Here is a 22,277-nt window from a genome sequence, read left to right as displayed (position 1 = left end):
CATGGGCCTCCTCCTTCGTATTATTTGAGCGCTGAACCCCGTGGCTGCAAAAGCCACACAGTGAATTTCGGACATGTTTAGAGGGGTGTATTTATAAATGGCGAGCCCACCCAGCCTGGCATGCTTTGGATGCTTTGGGTGTTACCAGAACTGGCACCAATAAAGGCCAGCAGCATTCCTAAAGCTATCGATATTAGATGCGAAAGACCTAGCTTTGAAAACATTTTCCAGCTTTCAAACGTCTATGTCAGGTATCATATACTGTGAGCTGAAACATGTTCTTTTGAATTGAAATCAGCAGTTGTGATATAGAGGTTTGTGTCACTTATTGACATTTTAAGTGACTGGGTGTGTCTGAAGTGTTGACTGAGTATATGTCAGATCACAAGAGTAGCACCTTCCTCTTTAGTATGTCCAGACAATAGCTGCCCATTCTCTCTCTATCTCTCCGCCCTCTCTCTCTATCGCTCTCTAATTTCAAACACAAGCACACACATCAGGCAGATTTGGCTGCAGCCCCCCCCCCCACATGCAAAGTTTCCATTCCTCTGTCCATGGTTTCAAATAAAAACATCCACTGTACTTATTTTTAGTCTTGCAACACTTCATCAGAAACACACTTGAATGCATGACAACAGCATGGGGCTTGATAACTTTAGAGTTCTCAAATCTCAGTTTTTGAGAAAGTTTAAGTTTAATCAGATCAGACTTCTAGATGCCTGACTTCATAAGTTACCTACCTCATAACGATAAAATGTTGAGCAGGAATAATCAGAGCCTGTGCTTCATATTTAGTCTTTACTTTTACATTTAAGGGAACAATTTGACATTTGGGGGAATTAGCTTTTTTCCTTCCTTGATTAAATGAGTTATTTGTTGTCTTTGCCATAGAATGTGGTTTCTTGCCAGATGAGGGTGTTGGTAGTTATTTTTGCCAGCCAAGAGCTCCAGCCATCATTGTGTCAAGACAAGAGGTTATAATACATCCTCTAAGCAGTGCTACGTCTTCAGGGCAGATTGGAGGCTACAGTGAGTCGCTATTGGAAAGTGACGAAACGGGCCACTGCTAGCTGGTTAGCTTGCTAACTTCAGTTGAAGAAAAGAGTTGATAAAGGAAAGAGTTAACATTGGCTTTGCTTTCCACCTCTGGAGACAGCTCTTGGTGAGTAAAGGAATGAAGTTTGATGTTGAACTTGCAACATTTCTTCTAGACTGGTAAGTAAACAGCTGTTAATGCTTGGATATGTAGCAATAGCAAAACTTACAAATAACTCATTTAAAGTTGAATGAGAAGACTGATTGCAAACTCAGGTTTGTGCATTAACTACTGTGCTATATAGCCTTAGCTTAGCTTAGCTTAGTTTAGCATAGCATAGGAGGGTTTTATGGAAATCCCTGTGCTGGAACTATTAGCCGTCAGTTCCCCATAAAACCAAAATTTCTTATTTTAACATTTCCCTATTTGTGCAGATTAAACAATCAAGATATAACAGGTTAAGAAAAAGGTTTAAAGGTGCAGGTAAACAGAGTTTTTAGACAGATCCAGGCTAGCTGGTTTCCCCTACATCCAGTCTTCATGCTAAGCTCAGCTAACTACCCCCTGGCTGTAGCTTCAAAGTTAGTCTACAGCCATGAAAGTGGCATCGACCTTCCACCAAATGTCTTTTTGAATTTTATATTGATATCTTCAAAAATAAAATTTTAAGTTTTGGCTGGTAGGCCACAGAACTGTTATTATATATTCAGACCAGAGTACAGTCACAAGTACAGCACATGCCACAGTTCAACCTTAATTGCTTTACTTTTGAAAATAAACATATAAATGAGCTCTCCTCCAAACTAAAAAGCTCCTGAACATACAGCCCCAGTCAGTCTGGCAGCATTGTAACCAGTGTGCTGTGAAGCCAGGGGGGGGAGTAATTTCACATTAAAGGCTGAGAGGAAATGCCTCAAGCCAAAACAGATAAGCAAAGAAGAAGAAAATGTTTTGTGTTTCTTCAATAAAGAGAGAGAATATGACAACAGTGAAGAAGAATAGAGGATATCAAAAAACCCTCAGCATGGGATGCACAAGCAAGAAACTTAGAAACGTAATTGTTGTTATCCTACGACCTAAAGAAAATAACATTTTCAACCTAAAGGCAAGTAATAATACACCATCGAAATAGTGAAATGATCCAATTATGCTTTGGCTGAATGCTGAAAGCCAAACTGCGTCAACTGCAATTCAGGAAAGAAAATATTGATATGTAACTGTGCATGTGTAAGGAAAAGTGTATCAGCCATATGCTGTACAGTATATGAATATGTACAGCGTTAGGTCATGATGCCCTGTGACTTTCTGTCTTTTGTTTTATGTGCACAGTTGAGGAATTGCAAGACCAGGCTTTAGAGTCAGGAAATTAGATTTTAGGGGGCAAATTTTCTCTTTGTTCTTTCTATTCTGCTTTTTTCTACTTCAAACAGCAACAACAAGGCCAGTAGAGGCCAGGCATGGCATGAATCTACAGTAATGCATTTTCATTCATAATATAGATGTAACCTAACCCTCTTGAAAGAGACTTAAGAGTTTATTCTGCTCAGTTTGCTTCTCTTAAACATCATAAACCAGTCTGGAAACACTGATTGCCTTTATACAGCATAATGTAACCTTAAACAATAATCTGCAAAACAAGTACTGGTGCCTTTTATCTTAAATCACAGTCGGGGGCAGGATGGACTCATGTTCACATGGATTTTCTAAGTACAGATAAATCACCTCATTCAAATGATGGAACAGAGAGCTTTTAATTGAATACATCAAAGTTTCTTGTCGTGGATACTCGGGACTTTCAAACAATGTTGGCCTTTGTGGGAAAGTAGCATTCCCTGTGAGGGGTAAGCTGCTGCCCCGTCTGCTTCTCATTACTGCTCTAATGATAGACCAGGTAGCTCAAGCTCAGTTAGCTCGCAAATCCAACCTCTGTGTTTGTTTTTACATCTTTTGCCATTTTTACCCTTTTCTCTCTTTTCTTCCTCTGTGCTCTTTTTCTTCTTTTCTAATGAACGTCCTTCTTTGAGCCTCCTCTGATCTCTCTAATTGCCCTCCTTTAAATCCTCACACAGTGTCTGGTGCCAAAGTTTTCAGACAGTAAAAAGCCTACATCACCCACAGTATGTCCAAAAGCTACAAAGGGGGAAACAGACAAAGGCAACTTTGTTCCACTCATCCCCACAAATGAACTACAGGGGGCAACAGGGAGCGCTTAACACACTCCTCTGACAGGACACAGTGCACTGACAGTGACTTTATCCCACTCATCTAAAATTTGGTTCTCTCACGTTGTCCTCTACCTATTTCTAGCTCTTTCTCACACAGTCCTAGTTTTCCTGAGCTCTCTATCTGCCTCATATTCTTTCTCCCTCTCATTTTCACCCCTTCCTTCCACTCCTCACTTCAGAACTTCTCATTCATCATCAGTCCTCTGCTTCCCACCCTCATCCCGCAGTTCCTCCTAATTTTCCAAAGGGACTCTTACAGTCCGTCCCCACCCCTAATGCTCATGGCAGCCCCGCCCACAGGATTCTCATCTGCAGACAGGGGGTGGCGGGGAGGATGTGTAATTTTATAAATCTACATTACATCATAGCTGTTTCATTGAACTGTGATGACCACTAAAATGACATCAAGTTGCATTTGCACTGATTTGAAGTTTGCTGACTAACAGAATAACAGCAACAGTGGGATTCTGGTATGATATCAATTTGCAAGGTGGGAGAGTGTCGGGTGGGCTCATCATTTTTTCTGCTCAGCCCTGGCAGATAGAAGCATAGTGGAGGGGGGGGGGGGTTGGATCGGTGAGACCGTTTAACTGTGGACGTGACACATAGCAGTTCTTTGTTTGCCTCAGCAGACAGGGGGCACTGGGCTGCTTTGCCGGCTCCTCTGTGCCCACTGCACAACAGGAGCCAAGATGGCAGCGAGTCATGGCTAATAAACTACACATCATAAACAGTGCAGCAGCACCTCCCTCGTATAGTCAAACACTTCAGAAATAGTTTCCTCGTCTGCAGACCTTCTAAGGACAAGACAGGACGATGTGATTGAGTTCCTGTGCTGCAGCTGTGATTACCATTAGGTTTTTGTACACAGATGTGGTTCACACTAGGACTGTTGTTGTCATATGTTAAGTGTGAAACTGCAATTGTGAGCTGTTGAGTGCGTCTATGTACCTGTTGTAATGGGATAGTAATTGCAACAGTGAGCCTGCCAATGATAAAAGAAACACATGTCCTTCAAATCATTTACATTCCGTCACCATAGGAATGAGTGAAATAAACATTTTGGAATTATTTTATATGTTTGTAAAGAATTGCATGATTTTATGGTGTCCAACAAGGGCAAACGAAAAAAAAAAACACACAAACTCCTAAAACAAATGCAACACAAAAAACACAGCATATCCAGACAACACAACAGAAATGCTCCAGGCCTCTAGGGGGAGCGCTAAGTGGAACACCTTCAGCATAAGCTTCAGCTTCGACCCGAGTGACCAGACCTTTGACCAGACCTTTGGCCTTTGACCTTGGACCAAAGGAGGGAGTATGTGGAAAGAAAGAAAGAAGAGGCGTGATAAAAGGCGATAAAAAGATATGTGTTCTTTTTTTTTTTTACATTGGCCGTAGTTTTAACAATATTGTAAAAGAGCAACAGATAACGTAGCAAGCGTTATAGCGTGCTTATATACTGGAGCGCTTCTGTTGCGTTGTCTGGATATGCATCTTTTTTCTGTTGCATTTGTTTTGGGGGTTTGTGTGGTTTTGTTGTGGCATCGTTTCTGTATTTGCAGTGTGTTTGCTGTCAATGTACATATATAATGTTTGTTAAACTACACTATACAAACTAAGTTATCAAATCCAAACTGTTGTTTCACCTGGAGATAAATGAAGAGCTCAAAGCACAAAACTCTGCTAAATACTGGAGCTGTGCGATAAATGTTTGTTGCTGAATATTTATGCATGTCTGTGCACATGTGGTTAACACATCTGGAAATGTTTGTTTCTGTTGGTGCGTCAGTGGTCCTGCAGCCAGTTAAATCAACAGATGAATACATGAAACTGGCAGCTCACTAAGTGAGGACCACCCCCTCATATTACTTCACCATAAAGAGTCCACGCGGCAGACATCACCTTCGCTGGTGCCCATGACTGGTAGTCTGCAGCTGTCCAGGGGAGAGTGTGAGGAGGTTTTCCAACGTTGAGGAGGGTGAAACCCAGTCCAGAGCTGCAGCTGCGCCCTGCCGTCCTCAGCAGCCAGGATCAACTATGTGGGCACGTGATGCCCGTTGCTGGGTGCGCTGGGAGGAGAGAGAGAGAGGGAGAGAGAATTGAGGTAGTAACACATCGAAGGTCTTCATCCCCTTCCCGCTCTGCTTGGGAGCAACGTGCAGTGTGGTCAGAGGACTTGGGTGGTCGCCCCCAAACACTGTGTGGAAAAAAACTGTGTTAAACAACTGAGAGTTCACCGCAGCAGCTTGTGTTACACACAGACCCAGAGCCGGAGAAGCTGGCAGCACTCATACAGAGGATTAAAGATAGAAGAAACTGAAACAAAGATGTTGTTTACTAAAAGTTCTAAATATGTTTGGATATTACAAATGCTTGCTCTGGAGCAAGGCTTGTGTGTTATGTTTTTTTTGTCAATGTACTACAGAGAATCCCTCACAGTTAGTACTCCAAAACCCTCAAAAGCCTTTAAACAAAGATAAAGAAACTGAGATTAAACAAATTCTTAGGGCGGCTTTAAAATAGTTTGAAATGTGAACAAAATATGTTGCCATCAACAGGTTTCATTAAAACCTCCTTCACATTTTGAGGCATGGTGCAGCGTGCAGCCTGCTTTACCTCTCGACATGACTTCTAGGCACAGTGCACCAGGTCTGATCTTTCGTTTGACCCTCACTTTTGCTGACCATGGCTCCTCCCATTGAGGTCAATGTGCATTCCCAGCTGCCATGGTCCATCCTGTTCACACACAAGACGAGGGCGTATAGCTGCCACAGATCCACGCGAGGGCCAGCCCACAGCTCATGGCAACTCCTCACGTGGCACATACACCTGACATGGCAGCACAGCACAGCACACACACATACTAACATCATCACCATCACAGTTAGAATGGATTGTAATGAGGGTCATTATGATATTTGGGGTTGGGGGATTTGACAGAGGAAAGTTGTTGCTGTAAAAGCAGCCACTAGGGATTCCACTGAGACATTTCTACAGCTCTGCTCTCTGTGTAGTGCCCAAATTGGGAGCCTTAATTGTCACACGCCTACTCCATTTATGATACCCTGGCACCTCCAATGAATAAATGCCATACCAGTAACCCACAGTTTGATTATGATAAACACATCCAACATCCCAGAAAACAGTGGGAAAGGCAAAAATCTTGTCCAACAAATTGACGAGCTCCAACTGCGTCCATTTATGAGGATGTTCTGCTGCCAGGAAAGACCATCCGCTAAACACGCTGACAATAGTCCCATTCTAATTCAGTCCAAATTTGGGAAAAAGGAGAACAATTTGAAAGCTTGTGAGGAGCTGTCAAGCAGATGCCTTTGGCATTTCAGAGGGAGAGGGAGGGTGCCGGGGTTGGAAAATGCCTCTGAACAAAAACGCCATGGTTTTTTAAATGCCTCTCTCCGCCTTGTAGCGGTAAATCTGAATCTTCCTTGGCCTTTTGTCTGGCCAGCATGATCTGCTGCAGAAGAATTCAGACAGGGACTGTGTCTGCAAATGAGAGTGTTCAGTTTTTTTTTAATGCAAAAATGTATTTCATGGTCACATTGTTGCATATACACAAGGCAACTACAATGGACAATGGCGATATAATGCATTCAAACTGAAGAGAAACTGAAAGCCAGTATTACAATTGTTACAGAGGTCACTTTGGGGGTAAATTACTCATTTAGTTTTTTCCATGCATGCTGTAAAGAATACTGACATAGAATAACCTAAGCAGAATAATTTAAATGTTACCTATGCCTAATTAGAAGTTTCTAAATGGCAGCAGGGTTGCATTGCAGCAGGGTGTGTCTCTGTGAAGGCCTAACATGACAACATGCCACTGTATCCATCTGATATCTCACTTGATGCACTCTGACCTTCTGCAGCACACAAAGGGAATGCACAAGCAGGGAATGCTGTAGTGGCAGCTGGGTGTATGTTGAATGTATGTGTAGCACATACCTTGTGTCACTACACAGTACATGTGATTGCAGGATCAAATTAAACTTTGCCTGTAGAGCATCTTTTTCAGATCTAATCAAATTAAATTACAGTTTAGCATGGGTGTAAGCTTTTAGAATGCAGTTAATTAAAACATTCATTTCATTTGTGTTTTCATACTCTCAACTGGCAAATCACATGGAGTAGAGTGTTGCCAAAGCCATAAACAATGGGCAAAATTCTACAGAGCTTCTTATTTCTAACCAAAACTTGCCATAAACTGTAATGTGGCACCTGCCTCAGCTCCCACACTTTGCTGGCAGTCAATCCAAGAGTCAATGTTGAAACAACTTCTCATAAAAAAAAAGGAAAAAAAAAAACAGTCACATTACGTGGCCAGGCTCCAGCCTTTCAAATAAAGACATCAGCAAAAAACTTTATGCCAAAGAAGAACAGTGGAGCTGTTCTGCCTTCAGAGGCAAACCTCTCCCCTTGGAGACAACGGTGTGTTTGGAAGGCTGTTAATCGTGCAGCAGAAACGGTCACAGTCACAGAGTCCATCTGGACCCAGCAGCTCCCCCAATCCTAGTTCCAACCCTTGTTCCCATGTTGCCAAGGTCCAGCTGTGCACCGTCTCCCATCAGCACTGACAGACACTTCTTTGTGCGAGAGGACATAGACTACGACCGGCTATAAAAAGGGTAGTGAGAGAGCTGTAGCAAATGGAACATTTAATAAGTGATTGAAAGGAATGATGGCGGAGGAATATGGATGGGGGAAGGAGGCTGGGGGGTGGGGGTGGGGGGGTTAGCAAAGGAAAAAAATTAAAAGAAGCATAAGAAATAAGACATCTTGCTTCCTTATTTCCTTCCTTTCTTCATTTGTCTCTTTTCTCTTTTGCTGTGGTGCTGGATACAGTTCACACATCAGCTAGCCACATGTTGAACATGGCTCAGTTCACACCCTCGCTCCTAAGTGGCACCAACATGAGGAATGTGGGGTCTTTTCCTCATGATTAAGGCTCCAGATATTCCTCTGACCATTACTCGCATGAGTCACCGTGCAACCAGCTGAGGTTTCTATCATTCATGTTCCCTTCCTGTCTTGCCTGGATGACAAGCACAAGCTGCATTTTCCCTAATTTGGGGTGGAGGTTTGTGTGTGAGAGCAATACTCACGCCCAGGGTGAATAATTCAACTCCTGAGTCAGCATGGAAACATTAGACCTCTCTCCCCTTTATAAACGTTTGGCCAAAAATAGCTTGAATTACTAGCACAGAGCCTGTTGTAACCTCAAAGCACATTGTTAACTTGGTTTATAGATACTTGGACAGCTTTAAAAAAAAAAACCTCATATATGTGTAAAACAACTTGTAACAAAACCTCAACATGAAGGTTGTTGTGTGAGAAATCAACAGACCAACCCAGTACTGAGAGGACCAACTTAACAATGGAGGTGTTAATGGAAGGCAATCATTTGGCTGCTGTGTGCAGTGCACATGGGCTGCAGCCGGAGGGATTTCTCTGTCAGTAGCCAGTACTGCCGATTCTGATGACTCATACCTTCCAAACCAGTCAGAGAATAACACACCAAGCACCAATTACTGCACAGAAAAGTTCCCACTGCACTACAAATTGCTAGCACACTTCCTGTGCTTGACCAGTAGAGGTGCTGTCCTTTTGAAAATGAAAACAACAAGGGTTTCATGGAAGGAGACCTCCAACATTGGCTTTGTGAATGGTTTGGGATGAAGACGTTGGCACAGAGAGAGTATTCAGAAAACCTTACCGTCTATAATTCACCATGAGCTCAAACTGTACATAAATGGCTAGGAACCACGAGCATCTTTGATATGATCGTCATGTTGCACAACAATATGACAGGCAGAGATTCTGGTCAGTGTTTCCCCTCTCCTGCCCTCTCCTGCCCTGTCCTGCCCTGGCCTGCCCTCTCCTCCGCTCTGCAGTGGCTCCAGTGGAATGTGATGACCATGGACTGGACAAAGCCCTGCATTCATGGCCCCCCTCGTCCCACTCTGGAAGTTTGCAACTGGGAGCCTTGATCATAGAGTGGGGTGGTGGTGGGTGGTGGCCAGAGTCCATCCAGCCTTTGCCTGTCCGGTCAGAAAGGCATTAACCCACCCCTGCACCGACATATGACTGCCACCCGCCACATCAGGCGCACATCTCTGTCTGTTGCATTTCATTTTATATTTTCATTTCATTTCATTAATACCCACAAACAGATACATAGGTAGAGTCACAATCAAAAGCCCCTTCGGATGTTTGCTGCATCTGCTTAACTGACTTGATAAATGGAAAGTGTTTGGTGTGATGTCATAGGAATAAAGAGAACCATTATCTGCGCACGCTGGAAACGAAACAGGTGGAATTCAGTCTGTGACGTTTGTTAACCATTAGCAACCCACCAACCATTACATTTAATTGTAGCATGAGAGATCTTAAAGGTCCCATATATTACACTTTTCCAGTGTTTTATTTTGAAGTTTTGATATCCATAAAAAGATATATTTTTGGTATAAGAACCAAAAAACCACCTCAATGTAGTTTTACATCTCCTCTTTCAAGCTTCTCTCTGGAGCTCTAGTAACAACAGGTCAGTGAGCCAATCAGAAGAAAGGCTCTGAGCCTTTGAGCTGTTTCCTGAGTGACTGAAATAAAATATTTAGCAGATTTCAGGTAAACGCTCAGAGAAACCAAATCTGCAAGGCTGGATGGTGGGTCTGGATCGGCTGGGCTTGGGGCATAGCTGCAAGCTGTGACTGCTTTGTTGTGACATCACAAAGTTACAGAAGTCCTGACGGCTCATTTTAAGGCTGTGTGCATTTCTCTGTGGACTGGGCGCTTTTATACTTTGACAGTATTAATAGAGAACCTAGACCTGCTTTATAATCAAAAAAGACTTTATACAATATGGGACTGTTAAACAAGTGCTGATCATGATAATGTGGAGAACAAAATGAACAAGAGCTAAGTTTTTCTTAGCTTAGGCTTATGTGAATGATAAGTGATGTTCACTGGTTCATAGATAGTCAGTGAGGCCAGATAACACAAACAATACACATACATCCTGATGCCTGACTGTCTGTCTGGCAGCTGCTTCCTCTGTCACAGTATCTAATACAAAATTCATTTGCCTCCTTTGTGTAGGTAATATAATGGAGGCCATAGAGTATTCTGTGCCTCCAAGGCTTTTTCTAGCAAATTTACAGACATCAACCTGCAAACACAGAAGTTACCATGCAACCCCATACAAACATGCACAAAGCATGCAAGCATGTTAATTGCTATGCAACTTGTATATGGCCAATGTACACTAATCTGACTCTACTAAAATGATGATATTGTATATATTTTTTTGTTGTTAACAAACCCATGACAAAGACGTATTCACAGGTCCTGCCGGTCAAAGCTTGATATACAGGAGCTTATTCCTGCCACACCATTGCACTGGGTGGCAGGATCCTTCATGGGGACTGTATTTCATTTTGAGGCGATGCCACACACACACACACACACACACACACACACACACACACACACACACACACACACACACACACGCACACACACACACACACACACACACACACACACACTCGCACACACACACACACACACACACACACACACACTCTGTCTTGCTACTGTAAATACACTTTAGCACACCAACTCTGTGGCTGAAAACAGTTCAGTTTGATTAACTCTTTGAGAGATTTACACACATTTCTAGGATGCCAACTCCAAACTAGTCTAGTCATGGCTCGTCTAGTTGTAGTTTAGGGAAGAGGTGTTCAGGTGGTGTCCAGCCTTCGTTGAGTGCCTTGACCCTTAACCACAACTCTCTCTGGTTGGTGGGTCAGCAGTGTGGCCAGCTCGCTGCCACTCTCCTCCTGGCTTCCAGCTCCATCTACTCCCTTTTTATGCCACAGCCAACAGGACGCTCTTTCAGCTGCCTCTCCACACCTCTACCGTGTCCAGTTGTTTAAAAGGAAACACAACCCTTTACAAAGAATGAAAATAATTATTTGTGACCCATTTTTAAAGATTTACATGCGAGTGTGACAGACAGGGCCAGGATGTTGGATAGTGTTCAGATCATACAGACATACGCACAAAAACAACAACAAAAACAAAAAACAAAAACACCTCATTGCACTATGGCTGAACAGTTTAACCACTAACTACCACAACACACTCAAAAAATCATCACATTAACTGGAAACCAATTCACGCTAATGTCCATTTTTAAATTTGTGCATCTGAAAATGATGTCATTATGCCACTAACACTGACACGGCAAATCAATCCGAGGCCCTTTATGAGACTGGAAAATGCTGCCTAACTGGCTTTCAGAATCCAATCTTCAATTGTTTTTGTACAAGATTAAATTGCAGCGTCAATAACAGCAGACAGGTCCTACTTTGTCTCTACAGTCGTCGTATCTCTGGTGCATTTTTGCTCCACCCCTGCAAGGAAAATGCTCAGAAAAGTCAGATGTTATCAGCCCACATGGTCAAGTTCAATAAACACCACGCTCACTTGTTATCACTGGGGGAAAAAAAAGCAGGCCTCAGTGACAAGCTGGATGACTAACTCACAATAGGTAAAGGATAGATGCATAGTGTACCATGGCTACAAGAGTAAACAGTGAGGCAACACACCCACCCATCTCAAATGACTACTGATGACCTGAGATGAGCCCGGGAGGCTCCTGTGATTTTCCCATCTGGACCCACCATTATCTCAGCGGGGGATCTCTAATACTGTCATCAGATTTAATGGTTCATTTCCTCTCCTGTGTTCCTCTCCAGGTGTGGCCACCCTCCTCAAAGGCCGCTCCATCCACAATTCACGAGAGGAAACTGATGCCATTACAGTGCTGTCCCTGTATACTAATCCATTAAACTATACAGTCAGGAGTAGGGCGACTGAAAGTGAGGTTTTAAAAAGAGGAAACTGTGGTGGGACCAGACTGCAGGATGCTTGCCAGGTTGACATCGAAAGGGATGTGTGGAGAAGAAGTGAAAACACCAGGGTCCCAAAAGGGAATAGACAAGGACTTGTTTCCACTGGGTGGAAATGTTTAGAAAACACTCCTGACCCCTGCCTCTTTTCTATTCTTACCCGATAAGCTTGAGGTCAACGGTGAAAAGTGAAGGATGTGTCAAGGCCTTAGGGAGTGTGGGACTGTGTGTGTGTGTGTGTGTGTGTGTGTGTGTGTGTGTGTATGTGTATGTGTGCGCGTGCATGTGTATGTATAGTGGAGTGGGTGTGACAGAACTGTTGACAGGTTAGTTAAGGCCATCATCAGGTTATGTGCTTTTTCCTCAGTGAGAAAGTGCAGTTATTCCTGGGTTGTAACGTGTTCGCTAATGTTACACACCAGATGTTGATGCTGCAAATGAGACCAATGGGGAAGTGTTTGTTTTGGAGGAAAGGTAGTATTTTTCACCATAATTTAAAGGAGGCGTTCCTCACTGAGCCTCTGGTTGATGATGTCTGGCCGATTCATTATAAGGGAAGAATTCTTGTGTTTATATTTGGCTTGTCTTAATACTGAGGGGGTTTTGTGGGTGTCACAGATGCCCGAGAAAGAGGCTGCAGTCTGCACAATTACAGTATTGTCATATTTGAAGAGGGCATTGCTACCTGCGCCCCTGATTAAAACTGATGTCAGGCACCGCTTGTGTCTCCCAGCGTTCAAGCCAGAGAAAAGTCCAAAGTCCTTTCTCATTTACTAATCAATGAAATCCAAGCCTCTGTGTGCGGTAAGCTGACAGCACTGACTGGAGATCCAGTGCATCATTTCTTTTTGTCTCCTCTGTCCAAATGTGATGAGAAAATGAGAAAAGTCAAAGGGCAGTCAACCTGTCTGCCAGACCACATGACATAAACATCTAGAAATTATGACACTTTTCCTTTCCTGCTCGGTTCACTTTTCATCCCCAAACTATGAAGCTTAACTGCTAAAGTGGCTACGATACCACATACATATGGAAACCTTTTTTCTTTTTTTTTTTTTTAACCATGCATGTCAGGCCAACATTTAATTAAAAAGTTCTTATTTATTGAGTTTTCATTCCTGCTGTATGAGCATTGCACCCTTCAGTTCAGTGTCACTATGCTCTAAGTGGAGTGGACAGCATGTTTGCTCCCTCAGATATTTCCACTATGCAGTAATTCACAACATACTCTCAAGGGCCACAATGCAGGAGTGTATATATATATATATATATATATATATATATATAGACCCCTCTAACCTTTCCCTCACATTCTGAGGGAGGTTGACAAGGAAGCACTTTTCCAGTGGACCCTCGCAGCTCTATCCATGGGGGAGGAATTTCGTACGAGGGCAGGCTTTTCATGCTTTTCTGGGGCGTATTTATAGTGGCTGAGGTCAGGGCAGCAGAAGCATGTGGGGTGGCCTTCTCCAACCTGGCCATGTTAAGTGATGCTGCAGGCCGCAGGGGTGGAGCAATGACACGTCATTCCATTCTAAATCCAAACCTCCATGTTTATGACAATAGTAGCCTCACCACGAGCTGCAGGGCAGTGCCCAGCACGGCCTCTTTGAAGCTGCCACAGAGCGCTAGCCTGTCAAATAGTGGACGCAGAGGAGATTTCAAGGCAAGGAACATACAGCCAATCACACAGCCATCAATAGTGAGCGTAAGATTACATGACATGCAAGTGGATAGAACAGTCCATCAATAAATCAGCAGGCTGATATTGTAGATTGAGTATTGGCTCACTAAAGAAATAAAATGAAAGGAGAGAAATAGAAATTCTAATACAAAAATGTTTTACATGTGGTAATTTTATGTATTTTTGACGGTCAGGTTAATAGATTTTTGATGTAATTGCTATTTTATTGATGCTTTGCTTCAATTTGTGTCATCTTACACTTAAAGTTTGGGGAATATCTGGCCATCTGCTGTTTTTTTTTGTCTTTTAAGTTAAACATTTTTTTTTTTAATTAATAATGGTCAATATATTGTTTGTAGATTTTATTTCTTAATTTTTTTTAGTCATTCATTTTTACCCCCAAAATATTTGACATTTTTGGCTCTTTTTGGAACATATTATAATTTAAACTCTCATCTTGACTATGTCTGTCAAGGCACCTCAAACATCTCAGTATATCGGGTCAAAAAACAGCAGCTGGACCTTGAAGTGAAATATGGAGGAATGCAGGATGCTTAATTGTAACAGAAAACATCTTGATTGTGGTTTTGCTACTTTACTCAAGCTAAGGAGCTGAATACTTCTTCCAGCTCTGGTGGTAACACTTGTATGAAGGTTGCTAAAGATTTCCATGTAATGGGGCTGATGTAACTAGAACACTGCTGTTGTATCAGTGTTTATCATCACATAAAGCTCTCCTCACCTGTCACAACCACAGCACTGCAAAGTAACGCTCCAAAAATATTGACAACATTATATAATGAACATATATGCACCAACCAATTTAAACTGATAGGTTAAATAAGAAATAAGCGATGTTGGCAAAACCCAGAACAATCACATATGTGTATTTTGTTCTGGTTAAAGTTCTGTGATGATGATAAACCAGCTGAGTAACTCCTGGCTACAGCTTTGCTTGTCTCTGTAGTGGAAACCAGGCTATCATCTGTCTAGCCTCACCCCTTCAGAACAGATTAGTGTAAATGATCCTCATTTCTAAAGCTAGGTAACACAACACAGATTATTATTCTGTGCTACAGGGGTTTGTGTGGACTCTTCCTGTGGCATGAATCATTAAAAAGGTGACTGTAATCCATACAGACAGCTAGGTTCTCTGGGTGACAGCTATCTGATGCTGCTCGGCGGCCAACTGGACAAAGCTCAGATTGCTCCCCTTCTAACGAGATATTTGAAGGTAAATGACCTCTTTAAAATGAAAACCTAACTACCAAAAAAAAAAAACAACAACTTTATTTTATAATGCTGGCAAACAAATCTAATCAGTTCGTTTCCATAGGGTTCACCTTTGCATCACTTTGACATTTAATCAAGAAGATAAAGTTATTAGGAAGGAAAGTGGAGGCCAGGAACAATGCAGCATCAAGTCCATGGTGGTTATGTAAAAAAATTTACGGTCTATGGTGGGTTACCGTGCCAAGGATCTGTAGCACAGAAATCCAATTATTGAAAAAGTACAAAGACAAAAATCTTGTTTGGACAATAGTGACATTTTGCAATCCCACTACATTTCCTTGAACAAAGTAAAAGCACCTGCTCACCATTAATTTGAAAATCCCAGGCAGAGTGTTGCAGTAACCTATGGCAACTGCTTCTGTGTCAACAGAAATCTTGGACAGGCCAGCTCCGGCAGCCCAGGACTGTGCACCACCATTGGCTGGCTGAATGAATGACTTGCAAACTTGTCCATCTATTATGCATGTCAGTATACCTTTAGTGCGTTCTTGAGCTCATTTCCAGGTACACACAACCGAGAGGTAGCCTGCAGGAAGACGCTGTGTACTGAAGGAAAAGCTCGGTAAGACTTTTGTTTTCCTGTTTTAATGCTTTCTTGTCACTTTAGTGTTGTTAGAGTACTTGATTAATCTTTGATTTAATTTCTGAATGTTTTGGATTGGTAAAATTAAAATAATATATTAATATGTATGTATCTTCTACATGATATGTAAATATTTAGTCTGTTGTGACAATCATTTTGCATTAAAACCAGTGGCACTCTGAGGGGAGTCAACAATGGAGCTGATTGGATCCACCCTGACAGCCACATATGCTCGGCCAAAAACCAGCCACTTCCTCCCTGCCATCTCCACCATGGCATCCAGCTATCGCAACACCCAGCCTGCCTTGGCCATGAATCCCAGTGCCAACCTGTGGAGGACCAACAGCTATTTCAAGAGCAGCAGCACGGTCCCAACCCCTTCTTCCTTACAGCGAGAGAATTTAGACCTGGTTAGAGCCAAGACAATGTTCTACCCATCCAACAGGACGGCGCTGACTACCCGCTACACCCCAGACGATTGGTACAAGTCCAACCAAAACAACTACAGGGAGTCTGAGTCGTCCCGGAAAAGCGCAGAGAGACTGAGAAGAGACACCATGAGGCTGATGCAGGATAGAGAGCAGATGACCAGGAGAACTCAGGAGAGCACCAGCAAGAACATCGGCGAGCGGCTCAACGACATTGTCTTCTGGAGGTCTGAGCTGACCCATGAGACTGACAACATGGTGACTGAGATAGCAGCTCTCACTGAGGTCAAGAGGAGGCTGGAGAGAGCCTTGGCAGAGACCGAGGGGCCCCTTCAGGTGAGGAGAGGAAGGGATATAATTCAGTGAGTGTGTGTGTTACCTTCAATTTCTCCTCTTCTGGTAAGTAATATCTGAATTTTGATGTTTGTTATTGGAACGTTTTGCAGGAAATATTTACATTTCAAATTGCATCCTGAAATCTTAACACCCTGGCTAACTCTCTGGCTTCTGTTCAGTTCAGTGCACTCATATTATCATTCATGCATATTATATCACCGGGTGACAGTATCTGTGGTGAAACAGTGGTTTGGTTGTAGCAACAGTATCTGCACATTAAAATGCAGTTGTGCTTTTTCTGGGTCAGACTCTTAATTAGATCTCCTCAGTGTCCCGTTAGAGCATGTCTGGTCATTTGTTTCACCCAGAGAGGGTCAACTTAATGTAGCCAGAGATCTGATGACACAGACACCTTTCTAGGCTAAGATCATGTGGCAGAAGACCTTATTAGAAACTTCTCCAGGTAACTGAAGCTGAAGAATGCAGCTGATGTATCGCACTATGCAGTACATGCCCTGCTCCATTCTGCTCAAATTACTACCCCACCTATTTGTCACGAGGAAAGAAAAATGCAGCATATTGAGTGACTTTAAATTCTGCTCATTATACAACCACCTCAACTTGTTTTAGTCATGATCACTCTGTCAATAGGTGTCTCAAGAGTGTTTGTACCACAGAGAGAAGCGGATGTCCATCGATCTGGTACATGACGACGTAGAGAAAGACCTCATAAAGGTAACAGTGAAGCAGCAGTTTGAGTATATGTTTGTTAATTCTGATACCAACCTGATAAAATAAATAAGGTGTTTGTATCTGTATTTACCTGTGTTTCAACGAGGAAGTGGAAGTCATCAAGTCATGTCAAGAAAGGATGAGGCGATATCTGGACCGAGCCATCGCACAGCTGGCGTGAGTCTGAAAAATCAATTAATAAAATATTATTACATGCAGGATCCTATTGTATAGTTACTTCCAAAACTGTGAAGTTTGACATGCATTTGATATATTTATGTTTAATATTTTATCTATTTTTTTGTTTCTGTATTTCTTTGTGGGGATCCTAAGGTCAAACAGAGCAGCCCAGCATGAACTGGAAAGAGACATGAGTGACAAAGTGACAGCCCAGAGGATCGATGACAGGTGTCACCATCTGAGGAACACATCAGATGGTATTGGCTATTACAGAGGGATCGAAAGACTAGACCCTTCGTGAGTATAGTTTTATGTGATCAAATATTAAATGCTAACAGTTTCTCATCTTTGTTTGAACCAGCTTAGAATAGGACTGGGCTCTTCAGTTAAATTGTCAATAACACGTTAGACAGCCTTTGAAAGTCATTTTGGTTAACCACTGCCCTATTTTCTCTGCCAAATATGTTTAACTAGAATTGCTGCCTTGGGGTTGTATGCGGTCTTGAGATATCAGCTTCAAGAGGCCAAAAACATGTTTTGTGAGATCACACCAAAATTTAAATAGTTCATCCTTGAGTCCAGGTGGACATGTGTGGCAAATTTGACAGGATTCCCTTAAGGAGTTCCTGAGATGTTGCATTCACAAAGCCAAAATCATCCTTTGTCGAAGTCACTGTGTCCTTAACCTTTGACCACCAAAATCTAATCAGTTCATCCTTGAGTCCAAGCAAATGGTTGTGCCACATTTGAAGAAATTCCCATGAAGCATTATTGACATATCATGGTCACAAGAATGGGACAGGTGGATGTACAACCCGAAAACACAAAGTCTCTGGCCCCGTCTGTCGCCAGCACAGAAGCATAAAAACACCATAGTAAAACTGAGTCTAGTAATGCTGGTGGCTCTGTAAGATTGCAATAGAGCACCAAAGTTATTACAATTCATTCTGAGAGGGACATGAATGTGTATATAACAAATTTCATGGCAATCCACCCAACAGCTGAGACTTTTCACTCAAAATCACAAACGTGAACCTCATGATGGTGGAACTGTACAGGAAAAGTCAAGGGGACTCCAAAGTCATTCGGGTACAACCATAAATCCATCTAGTTCATGTTGAGATATTTCAAACACAGGATAAGGAAAACATTTGATCTGCTGATGGAGCCAGAGATGAAGTCAGCGGATAACCAAAGTCATTAGGATTCATCCTAAAACCATGAACGTACTTGTTCATATAGGGACCAAAGCGGTGGACCAACGGACCACCCATGATCTTGCCCAACTCTTTCCCATATACAGCACGTTCAAAGTAAGTCATTCTTTTCTGTCTGTTAGACTCTCTCTGCCAGATTCGTGGTCCAAGTTCACGGACGACAACATCTTGCACTCCCAGAGCGAACGAGCTTCCTCCCACAAGCTCAGGGATGAGATAGAAATCTTGCTGAACACCACATCTAATGAAATGTGGAACCAGTTCAACAATGTCAACGTGGCCTTCACCAACCGTGTATCAGAGACCGCAGATGCCAAGAACAGCCTGCAGACACACCTGGCTAAGGTCATCATCTTTTCTATATGGTTGCATTTCATAAAGCGAAAATATAATACATGTTTGTGTACCAAGAGCATAATTTATAATTATATATTGGTGACCTAAACTTTGATGTGGTAAAACAGACAGTATTTTTGATTTCAGTTTTTTTTTTACCTTCACTGAGGAGGTTATGTTTTCATCCACGTCTGTTTGTTTAATTGTTACCAGGATTATGCAAAAAGTACTGAACCGATTTCCACAAAACCTGGTGGAGGGATGGGGAAGAACCCACTAAATTTTGGGGGTATATCCAGATCCTTTACGATGAATTTCCTTTTTTTTTTTCTCTGAAGTCTGGTGTATGCTTTTTTGACACTTGCCTTGGCAGAGGTCTGTGCTCTCTGGGTGCTCTTTTTATTTTGAATTATCTATCAAAGTTCTGTCTTGGTCAGATGAAGTTTTATGATAAAGAAAAAAGCCTGGATAATGAAAAAAAGTGGCTTCAAAGGACCAATCACATGGCTCTATGTGAGGGATAAAGACAAAATGCATTCACTGTCCTCCATCATTGGGTAACTAAATTTGCCACTAATTAGGAAGAGATCATGTGTTTGTACCATTCTCTTTTCTTGTACTATATTCAGCACCATATTATGCAGAGATTGTGCACAGAGTGCACTTCACATAAATCTGTATTGTCTGCTACATGGCCTGCAGGGGACATTTGTCTTCTGACATGCAAGTTTACTGTAAAACATTACCGTCAAAAGAGAGGAATTGTGGTAGATGCCTCTTTCATTGCTTGTGCGATATTCTACACTGGATCACATTGTTCTCAAGTTAATTGCCAGGGTACTACTACTATTACTGTCTGAGTCCACATCAGCTGTTAGATGGGGTGTTTTAACCCATCTGTCTGTATCTGACAGTAGCTGTGATATGAGGCACACAGTCCTTAATTAACCTCAGTCACTGTCAGTTGTAAGGAGAGGTGATTCGCTTGAATTGAATTAGATCAAATGGGTCTGGACAGAGCAGGCCACTGTGCAGCACTGTGTTCATATGATTTGAAGCCTGCAGTGTGCCACTTTTTTACTGTTACTTCCTTTTAGATGGTCACTTTTTTCTCCTTCCTGGTCAGTCTTTCCTCCTTTACTATAATTACCACCGTCTACATTAGATGTCCTGCTATTTTCATGAAACAGGCACTCAGCTGCTGCCAACATGATTTAACAATGAATTGTTAAATTTATTCTGTATCTGTCTTGTCCTCTCATCCAGACTCTGCAGGAGATTTTCCAGACTGAGATGCTGATTGAGTCTCTGAAGAAGGCTCTAAGAGACAAAGAGTGCCCACTGAAAGTGGCTCAAACCAGGCTGGAGGAGAGGACCCGCAGGCCAAACATAGAGCTCTGCAGGGACAACCCACACCATAGGTAGCTCTGCAATTATTGCTTTGCCAGATGGCATGTAAATTTATTATTACTATGAATACATTTCTTAAAATGAATCACACTTGCCAAGAGAGTTACCACTGTCAATCTTAGTGATGGGAAGGATTTATTTAAATCTAACTAGAAATGGAGGAATCTCTGTCTGTCTCTGTTGTTTGGAAGATACTCTCACGATAGCTGCAAACTGGATTAACGCAGGCCAAGCAAGCAATCACCTCCTACTGACTGGCACATTTTGAATGGATACTAGTGCATTTAAAATCCAGATTACAAGACTTCTGGATACTTGGTCATTTGTGACCACTGAGTGTGGTAAAACTGGGGGGGTAAGGTGTTCATAGTACCATCTAGCTAGCTAGCATGATTAGCCACACAAACACACAGGTAGCCATGAGGGACAAGAACAGAATTTTCAAAGAGAATAGCTATGTAAAATCAATTGCTTGTTCAACAAGCATTTGTGTCACTGGCTCAGAAATTAAACAATCCACACTAACGAATGGGCAATTAACCAGCTACATATACCAAATTTAATGATAATGTAATTGTACTTCATTTAGAACTTCCTTGTTGCTAAAATACAATCTATCTAAGCTAATTTGACATTTTTAAATTTACTGTGAATGGTGAAAAGGTATATAATATTAGCTCGATTAAAGCCACTATCTAGAATTTTCAAAGTTCTTACTTTGGCAACATCTGGTAGCAGTTTCAGGAATTACACAGTGACACGCAGCAATGCACTTTTATACCAACCCTACTCCAACACGTAGACTACCAATTTTCATAGAGATTGTTTTATTTTTACTATTTGACACTGTACATTTTCAATTGTTCACTCATGGATGTAAAACTTAGTGTGAAGCTGTCATAATGAAACGTATTGATCAGTGGCAAAGTGGAACATTTGTCACTTGTGTCAAGATACATTTTCAGGCATTTTAACCAATCTTCCTTGTTCCCTCCTTGTTTAGACTTGTGAGTGAGGTGAGAGAGATCGAGGACACCATTCATAAGCTTCAGGAGAGACTGATGGAGGCTGAGAACACTTTGCAGAATCTGGTTAAGACCAAAGTGACCCTGGAACACGACCTGTCCATCAAGGCCAACTCACTCTTCCTGGACCAGGAGAAGTGCATGAGTATGCGCAAGTGTTTTCCCAGCATGCCCCGTCTGGTGGGCTACACCTAAGTCAAGTCTTAGAAAGGGGAACCTTTACGACCAATTTAATCAACAATGACTTTTTAAAATTTTTTGGAGTGATTTAGAGGGTGGGTTTGATTGTAAACAAAATGATTTAACTTTATAGGCTGATTGTCCTTATTTTAAGTATTGTACCTGTAATGTTTTTACAACACATTGTGATGTCGTTAAAAAATCAACTGCCATGGTGATTGATCAGGCACAACTCAATGTCTCCTAATGCTTTAATTTTGCCTCCAATTACAAACATTTTATCCTTGAAAAAATGCAGGAAGCTTTGAAAATTATATAACAAAAGTCTTGTAAAACATCAAACATAATCACTGATATGTACTGCACATACAACCCGCACACCTATTTCAAATTTCTGAAGAAGTGGTACCTCAACAGTCGTGGTCATAACTGTGAATAAACAGTGACTTAATATGCTGTGTGATAGAATCCACAAAAAATGTATTTTCCCTACGTTTCTGACCTTGAAACCCTTGATTTATAATGTAACCCTTGTTTTTAACACAATATACATCAGTAATATGATGTGGTGCGACTATCTATCCAAGCCAGGGTTCTTATCAATACACTGGCGACAGGCCACAGCCCAGTAGGGCGCAAACAGTGGTCTTGGTAGCACATGTGACAGTAATCTCCA

General features: G+C 42.0%; 1 protein-coding gene across 1 annotated transcript; it reads left to right on the top strand.

Moving 5' to 3' along the window:
* The first annotated feature begins 15,951 nt into the window (after nucleotides 1-15,951).
* Nucleotides 15,952-21,704, top strand: tekt3 (tektin 3). Its single transcript, XM_022743445.1, has 7 exons — nucleotides 15,952-16,521; nucleotides 17,173-17,256; nucleotides 17,360-17,430; nucleotides 17,587-17,730; nucleotides 18,773-18,995; nucleotides 20,253-20,407; nucleotides 21,400-21,704. Exons 1-7 carry the CDS (start codon nucleotides 15,952-15,954, stop codon nucleotides 21,614-21,616), a joined length of 1,464 nt encoding a protein of 487 aa, XP_022599166.1. The 3' UTR covers nucleotides 21,617-21,704.
* Nucleotides 21,705-22,277: the final 573 nt, after the last annotated feature.

This window comes from Seriola dumerili, unplaced genomic scaffold (assembly GCF_002260705.1).
Source record: "Seriola dumerili isolate Sdu_G_001 unplaced genomic scaffold, Sdu_1.0 BDQW01000068.1, whole genome shotgun sequence".
Classification (NCBI taxonomy): domain Eukaryota; kingdom Metazoa; phylum Chordata; class Actinopteri; order Carangiformes; family Carangidae; genus Seriola; species Seriola dumerili.
The sequence above is the reverse complement of the archived record's forward strand: the minus strand, read 5'-3'. Positions and strand labels throughout refer to the sequence as shown.

Bases quoted from the DNA above. Each gene is read 5' to 3' on its own strand.
- tekt3 (XM_022743445.1), top strand. From the start codon at position 15,952: ATGGAGCTGATTGGATCCACCCTGACAGCCACATATGCTCGGCCAAAA. The intron at 17,257-17,359 runs GTAACAGTGAAG...TGTTTCAACGAG, and splicing joins TAGAGAAAGACCTCATAAAG to GAAGTGGAAGTCATCAAGTC. The intron at 20,408-21,399 runs GTAGCTCTGCAA...CTCCTTGTTTAG, and splicing joins AGGGACAACCCACACCATAG to ACTTGTGAGTGAGGTGAGAG.